At 25.3% G+C, this 9,089-nt stretch overlaps 1 protein-coding gene across 1 annotated transcript; it reads right to left on the bottom strand.

Moving 5' to 3' along the window:
- Positions 1-6,455: 6,455 nt before the first annotated feature.
- OCT59_023920 (uncharacterized protein) lies at positions 6,456-8,576 on the bottom strand (the record flags this gene model as incomplete). Its single annotated transcript, XM_025332227.2, has 5 exons — positions 8,315-8,576; positions 8,158-8,221; positions 7,901-8,085; positions 7,501-7,816; positions 6,456-7,432 (listed from the first exon to the last, which is right to left on the bottom strand). Exons 1-5 carry the CDS (start codon positions 8,546-8,548, stop codon positions 6,456-6,458), a joined length of 1,776 nt encoding a protein of 591 aa, XP_025175241.1. The 5' UTR covers positions 8,549-8,576.
- Between the last annotated feature and the right edge of the window lie 513 nt (positions 8,577-9,089).

The raw sequence follows: 9,089 nt of genomic DNA on the forward strand, positions 1-9,089 counted from the left end.
CTTTTTATTATTTTCCGTTCACTTTTGATGGCTTTGTTCTTTTTGAACATTTTGCTTAGTTAATTTATTGGTTAACAAACAAACTAAGGTTCGTCTATTTTATAATAAATAAATAGTATTAAACTAGATAATTGGTTAATCTCTATTTCTTATAAAATAAAATTAGTATTCATTAAAATTTTGGCTTAGAAAATAAAACTGATATATTTGTCAAAAAAATTAATAAATATTATTATAACAAACATTGTGATTGGTCTTAATGAATATACATCCAGCCAAATTTAGTATATTAAAATTTTATGGCTGTGGTGGTTGTGCTGGTGGCTATGAAATAACTTTCATAAAAAGATATCTTAACATGTGATAAAATGCACAGCCTAAATATTTTAAGTATAAATATCACCAGTATTATATTGAGCCCAACTGTTTATTTTCCTTTTCCTTTTTCTTGCCTTTTTTTTTTCTTTCCATATTTTTCAAGGAGTTAGTAATATATAGGAAGGAAATTATTATACCAGAAATATTCTTTCATTATTTGAGATAGAAAATTAATGAAACAGCTGTAATCTTTCTATTGAAGAATTTGAATAGTTCAATGAAGTCATTCAAGCAGTCTCAGTAGAAAAACAATTAGCATCAGGGAATCACTGACCAAAATAATCTAAATAATCTGAAAGTAGGAGATTAAAGATAAATTGAAGGAGGCAAAAGGTAGTCAATAACCCTGTCCTTACATTTGACAAAGTGATCAACAATGCAAATAAAATAGAACAGACCTAAAAATTCGGATATAGCAAAGAGAAAATTTTATATAAACATCATACTTTACTATACATATTCATAATTTACTTGTAACTTTTGTAAATAGAATTGTTTTAGATAAAATATTTCTAAAACAAGGCTTTTTACTTGATTTTTAAAGGATTTCCTTAATGCTTATACAATCATACTCTTTTGATTTTTAATAAATCAAGCGGAAAACATTCTATTCCTCTGTATGGTTGGAGATATCAGCTTAAAATACATGACATATCATACTTTTAAGAATTGCACGTGAATATGCCTATTAAACATTTATTATATGAAATATTTTCTTTATAAATAAATTTATTACACTCTTAACCTGATAAATAATTAACAAACATTTTTTTTAAACAAATTAATTTATAATAATTTTATTTACCCTTAAGACATCTTTTAAATCTTTTGGCATATCATCTTTCTTCAAATAAAAGTGAGTGTTATATGTTAAGAACTTTGATAAGGAATAATAATAAATCAAAAGAGGATAAAGAGGAATTGCAAGAAATGATTATCAGTTTGTAAAAAGGAAAAAGGATAAGAGGAATTTGGATAGTTGGCATGTAATCTTGAAATGAAATTAAAATAGTTGAAGAATATAGAAGAAGAGTATTAAAAGGAAAAGGAAAGGACTATTCATTATAATATTAGCATTATTTTATTTTTTACATTATTTTAAGCTATTTTATAGTAGATTTACCTGATCATGAATTATATTTATTATTTAAATATTAATGATGGTAAAATATGGCATTAATATCTTTTTTAAACCGCTATGAACCATCTAGGTGTCCAACATTAGTGAAAGCACTTTTATGCGCATGATGTACTGTGCGCAAATATTGATTTTTGTTCAACAAAATTGACAATACTAATCTTGATTGGTTTCATCTATTTGTAACTTACCAAGAACTCAAAAAAATAAGCCTGAAAATATTATACATTTGGATTTTTAACCTAAAGAGATGGGATTGAAATGTATTAACCATTATTTAGCTCTATTGTAAACAAGCTTTTAGAGCTTTGGAGGACTGGAGGGTTCTAAAAACCTATTAGTATCCTGATGGTTTAGATATCAAAGTTGTATTCAAAACGTTTTATGGGCTAATAAAAATATGTGTAATCCAAAGATTCTAATCACAATAATTCATCCTATAGGAAATCGCCTGAAAAGTCAAACTACTCATGTCAGGCGTGGTTCAGTTTTATTTTCTCAGGAGAAATGTCAAATGTAAATGGGCCACATATTGCAAAAAAAAATTTCTGAAATTCAAACTTTTATACTTCATTAAGTAAAACAGCTTCCATTTGAACACACTGCTTTATATGTTCAAACATGGATCTATTATAATGAATTGAGGGTGAAAAATGTAGTATTTACAGTGAAAAGTATATAGCTTGAATAATAATATTAAGAAGCTTTTCAGTTGCGCTTCTTATTGAATATATCCATAGTAAAATTATATATTAATTTCGCCAAGATGGAACTCTGAAAGTTAATATGAAGAAAGAAGAGATCGAAAATAATCAATGACAATAATAATCAGAATAACAAATAACCATATTATGTGATGTTAATCAATTAAAAATATTTTATAATTTTAAAATAAAATGTCAGCATAGTAATTGTTAAATTTTGAAATTATAATGATGAATAACAATAAGCAAACTGATTCAGGAGAAAATTAGTTAAAAGAGATAATACTTGTCTGGAAAAAGAAATGATTAAATAAAAGATAATATATAGTAATACCCTCCTCTTTGGTGATGCTGACTGGACATAATTCTTATATGGTGTGTCACTACCGAGATCTTTGAGGAATATACAATAAACATGTATATTTTCCTACTACCCCATCAGTTGAAACAAATAAAACTTATAATCCATCAGATTTACCAAAAGATCTCAGGAACAACACTTTCTTAAATTAAAAGGTGGTTCAGTGGTAAAAATAGAAGGAGAAATAATAATAGCTTCACCTATATATGAATCAAGCAGAAATGTTATCTACTACAATGATATATCAGAGTAAATTTTAAATATTTAAATACTACTGGATATTATTCCATCTTGTTTCAACATTTTACAGTTCTCACAATATGTTACATCTTTGTGGTGAATTTTTGATTTTCTTCATTAACTCGCGAATATTAATAACTTCTTTATCAATAACTTTGATTCCTTGCTGTGCAACTAAATTCAGAATGTTGATGAAGTTTAGGTAAGGAAAAAAAAGTCTGATGGGGTTCAGGCTAGAAAAAAAAAAGTCTGATGGGGTTCAGGCTAGAAAAAAAAGTCTGATGGGTTCAAGCTAGAAAAAAAAAGTCTGATGGGGTTCAGGGCTAGAAAAAAAAAGTCTGATGGAGTTTGGGCTAGAAAAAAAAGTCTGCTTTTTATAAAGATAAAATCAAATTAACAATAAAGAAAAAAACATAAAGTAGCTCATTTGCCAAAGAAATATTCTTCAGTTGATAGCCCTTAATACACAACACAAAAGTATTACTGATATATTATATTCTTGAAATACTCCATATGGACGATATTGCTATGAATGTAATATATCATAAGCTTAAGATATTCATATAGACTATATACTTAATTATTTTATGCTGATGGGTAAAATATTTATCTCTTCATTTATATTTAGTCAATGAAAGATTAATATGCACAATACAAAAAAGTCAATCAAGCATTATCTAACTTTATTGAAATATTTTCATCAAAATTATCAATAATATTTAAAAATAGTACTACTTATTATATTGAAATTACTAAGACATTCTTAAAAAAAATTAAAATTTTAAAAAAATTTATTAGAATAATGATAACATTTCAATTTATTTTATCATATTGCAAAGGAGCCAATGATCATCATTTTTTCAAAAACTAAATCAGATATTATGAACTATTGGATATTTTAAGTAGAAAATTTTGATAGAATACTTTGGAGTGTTTACATTAAATAACCTTTTCCTCTATACAAGTTCAAATACTGCAAGTTTCATGATATCAAACACTAGAGTTTATTAATAAACTACTATGTGATTTTATCTCTTTAGCCAGTCCACTAGTTATGACAGAAGTAGGAAATGTGACATCTGAGTTTAAGTCATACAGGAATAGATCTTGGTAGATAGGAATTTTCCACTCAAACAACTCAAACTAATAATGCAATTACTACAGAACCCTTTGGAGAAGGTTCTACCTCACTTGATGACTATATACACTCCTTTGCTGCTAATAATAAAGGGAAACAAGTCAGAAAATACCATCGTATGATACTGTTCAAATCTCAATCCAAGTCTTTTCCTCTTATTTACACTTGATTCTGAGAGATATGATTTCTATTTTTTAGCTTGTAGCTGTTAATATTTCAGAATTAACAAGAAATCGCATTAGAAAAGGTTAACATCAGTACTTGGTCAAGTGGGAGCGATACCCAGATACTGAGGCTACTTGGGAACCTGCTGACCGGTTAGAGGAGGATGTTAGATGATTTAGTATAAAAGATTATATTTTCCAAGATGATAATGTACTAGTGTACTTTGTTATTATTCATCAATTCTCAAAAATTCTTTCTTGGCTGCCCAAAGTCCTGATTTAAATCCTATTGAAAATCTGTAGAATGAAATACAAAAAAAATTAGAAATATAAACCTGTGCCAAAAAATAAAAATAACTTTTTGCAGCATTAAAAGAATGGCATAAAATTGATAAAAGGATAAAAGCTGACTTATTTGGCTAGTAAAAAATATGCTATATAACAAAAAAATAAGTGACTTAACAATAAACGGATTACATATATTTTCAACACCCAGTCTTGAATTTAGATACAACATCAAATTAATAATTTAAAGGTTCAAACTATTGATAATATTAATCCAATTGTCAAAATTATCAGTATTGCATATTCTGTATTAACAGATTATAATGATGTTATTTTATCCTAATTAATATTACTTTCAGAAAAAGAATGTAATAATTTAATGACCTCAATAAGAATCCTGTTAAAAAATAGATTAATTGGCAATTTGTTATTTTAATTAGAAAATTAATTGGAAATACTCTATTAAACTTTATTATGGACTTCAACTATTTGGATTTGATATTAAACCTTTATATAATATATATTTATAAATTATTATACAAGCTACAAAAGTTAATAAGTATCTTAAGGATATCACATCATGGTCACAACAAAATAAACAAATCAATAGTTTCAATTCTTTTTAGATATAATCTAAATCCTTTTGAAATCTCCAACACTATCTGCATCAATTCTTTTTAGGAGTATTTTCCAAGCAATTTTATTTCAAACATTGTACTGTTTTTTCTTTGGTATAAAAGGAAAATGAAGTTTATCAAGAAAAAAAATAACTATTTTGTTATTTTGAATTATGTTTAGATCTTAAAAAATTGATAAAAAAAGAATAATACTCCCTTATTTAAGGCATGTGATGACTAAAGATGTATTATTGTCGAAAGAAAATCATAATTGTGACGTAAGATCATTGTGTATTTTAACACAACAATTCGATTTCAGATTTTTATGGGAAATTGCCAGTATGTTTGGAAAAAAGTTACAGTTATTAATTATAAAAAAAAAAAACCTTTAAAATACAAGCATTCATTTTTAGTTAAATTGAAATAGTAGATACACTAGTATAAATTTAGCTAGAGAATTACCGCCAATTAATTTAAAACATTCATGTTTAGAATGTTTATTTATTGCATTCCATGATTATCCTAATTTCGACCTCAAAATGGTCGAAATGGTCGAAATTAATTCGACTTTAGACACCCAAAAGTCGAAATGGCTACTATGGATGTGTGAGAAATAATTATTCTTTTTTATAAATTCATGTCGTCACAATGTTTCAATTTGATGTGGTAGCAATATTCCATGAAATTTCCATGATTTCTATGGAAGTAACATTCAAAAAGGCAGTTAATTGTAAAATATAAATTAACAAATTCTTCTGAATAACCAATTATATCGTGGAGGAATAGGACACCATTTCTTAAAAGCCAATAACCCTAAGATGGGTGACTCCTTTAATCCCTCTAAACCTATATATGCTGTATTAATCTTAACCATACCAAATAGGACTAAAGTATTTTTTTTAAAAAAAAAATTAGTAATGCTTTTCTAGGATTGATGTTGTATTTAAAATAGAAATATTAATAGAATATAATTATATCCTAATAAATTTTATATGTTTTTAATCATTTTGTTATTTAAAAAATGCTTGTTTATTAAAATGTAAAAAAAATAATGAAATTTTTGTAATATTAATTTGGCAACCAGTAATCAGAATTTCCAGAATTTACCAATCTACAGTTCATTAAATTCATCTTTTCAAGGTGAAAATAATTGCAGTATTATTTTCATATCCTTAAAATTGATGATACTGTTTTTAAACATTTTGCAAATAATTTCTGATCCATCAATCTTAGAAACATGAAAATTTGTGATTACATATATCTTGATACTGATTAATAAATATTAAATTCTGATCTCTGATTGATTGTTAAGATAATAATGAACATTTTCCAGAGCTACCCGGGTACTTTTGAAGGTAGATGTTAAATTCTTTAAACACCATGAAAAAAAGTATATATAAAATATATTAAAAAATTTATTACTATACAATTTAATTCTTTAAATTAATTAATTCATCAAATTTATTTTGAGCTTTTTGAAATCCTTGTTTAGCAGATTTTTCATATAAATAAATTGCATGATTTATATCCTTTTTAACATCTTTTCCACTTTCATACATAGAAGCAAGATTATATTGAGCTAAATAATTTTCTAAATTTGCAGCCTTTTGATATAATTCAAAAGCTTTTTGTTTATCAACATCAATTCCAAATCCACAAAAATAACAATTTCCTAAATTAGTCATTCCAGGTGTATTTCCTAAATTTGCAGCCTTTTGAAATAATTCAAAAGATTTTTGTTTATTAATAGTAGTTCCAATTCCTTCTCTATAACAATTTCCTAGATTAAATGTTCCAATTGCACTTCCTAAATTTGCAGCCCTTTTGAATAAATCAAATGCTTTTTGTTTATTAATACTAGTACCAATTCCATTTATATAACAATGGGCCAAACTAGTTATTCCAAGTAAATTTTCAGTATTTGCAGCCATTTGATATAATTCATATGCCTTTTGTCTATCAACATTAGTTTCAATTCCAAAATGATAAAATACTCCAAGTAAAAAAACATAACTAGAATTATCTTGACAATCTAATAACCAATAATAAATTTCTTGTGAATCTATATCGTGATTATTAAGATAATTAACAATTGCACTTTTTCTCATTTTTACATCTGTATTTTCAAGAAAAAGAATTATATTATTAACCACCAAGTTAAAGTTATTTATAATTAGATTTGACATTAAAGGTTCTATTTCTTTTATATTATTCCTACTAAAATTTTGAACAATTTGAGACATTTTCTCATTTAATGGATTATCATTATTTAATCTAAACAGCTGATTTCTTGATAATTGGATGTCTGAATTATAATCATTTTGTTGAAAATCTGAAATAATTGCATTTAATTTTGCAACAACCTGGTTGATAGTTGGACGATTATCTGGCTCATTATTCCGACATTCTAAATAAAAAATAAACTTTAATTAATCAAATCATTATAATATCATCATTAGATTTAATTGTATTTACCACAATATATTTTTACATAGTCATCTGGTGTATTAGGAATAGGCTTCTCCCCTCGTAATATTTCCACAGCCAAACCAACATCATATGTTTCATCACAAAAAGGTGGCCGTCCACTAGAGATTTCCCATAGGAGTAAGCCAATACTGTAAACATTACTTTTTTTGTTTAATGAATATAATTGTAATTGACTAAATGTTTGTGGATCAACATTAGTATATAATTTTGATTGAATATTATATGATTCTTCAATTCTTTTTGATAATCCAAAACCAGTCAATTGGATGGTGTTCTTATGAACTAGTATATTATTGGAATTCTATTATTATTAAAGGAACAAAATAAAATAATTGTTTTAGGTACAAAATCTTAATTAAATTTTTTAAATTATATTTTAACTTACCAAATCATGATGTACGATTTCTTTATCATGTAAATATGATATAGCATTAGCTAATTGAAGTGCCAAATTTAACTTATTATTCCAAGTGAGGTATTCTAAGTGTTCACTTAAGTAGTTTCGAAGGGTGCCGCTATCAGCATATTCCATCACTAGCAAATATTTTTTTGAATTATCACTTTGGATTTCTTTTGAAAGAAAAATTATTTTAGTTATTTTTTTTTTCATTTATTAAAAAAAAATTTAAATATTCATAATACCCGTTGTAATTCCATAAAAGCGAATAATATTTTCATGAAAATCTACTTCACGTTGAAGTTTAAACTAAACCATAAAATAGAATTGTGAATTAGAAACATAGTGTAAAGTAGTAGTACGTTATATAAACAGAAAATCTTAATCATATATTATAATTACTTCATTAACAATTTCTTTGGTCATGTTGTTAAAATTAAAAAAAGACTTCAATGCTAAATAACTATGAGAATTTTTCAGGTTTGCACGATAAACTTTTCCAAAACTTCCAAAACCAATTTCTTGAATATTATTAAAATGTTTATAGTCATAACATTTAATTTGTTTGTTCGTAGTAGATTCTTTAATCCAATTAACCCAATCATTTGAATTACCAAATTCAGTGTTACTAGACATTGTAATAAATATTGTTAAAATATAGAGAATTTTTACTGCAGAAATCAATTCATTTAAAAAAAAAAAGAATTTTACGCTATTTATAGAAATTGATATTCTGAAATGTGATACATTCCAAAAAAAAAAATAAATTTGTGTAATTTGTAAATCATAAAAAAATTTAGTAAAGAGCAACAATGTTCACGTCATCAGATTGATCATCAAAAGTCAATAAATACACCATCTGGTATTATATTTATTAAAAATTTTTTATATAATGCACAATTAGACTTTTTTATAGTTATTAGATCAGGTTAGGGTTTTTTTATTAAAAATTTTTTATATACCGTACAATTAGATTTTTTCATAGTTATTAGATCAGGTTAGGGTTTTGATTGGTTTGGTTGGTTAAACCAATACCAATTGTCTTAACCATATTTTGTAATATTTATTGTTACATTTAAAATTTAATTTTTTAATGAGAATGTTTTAATAACTAAAAAAAAAAATTAGCGTATTACATATTAACATATTAACATCTATCTTGTAGCATAATAATTTT

This window comes from Rhizophagus irregularis, chromosome 4 (assembly GCF_026210795.1).
Source record: "Rhizophagus irregularis chromosome 4, complete sequence".
NCBI classification, from domain to species: Eukaryota; Fungi; Glomeromycota; class Glomeromycetes; order Glomerales; family Glomeraceae; genus Rhizophagus; species Rhizophagus irregularis.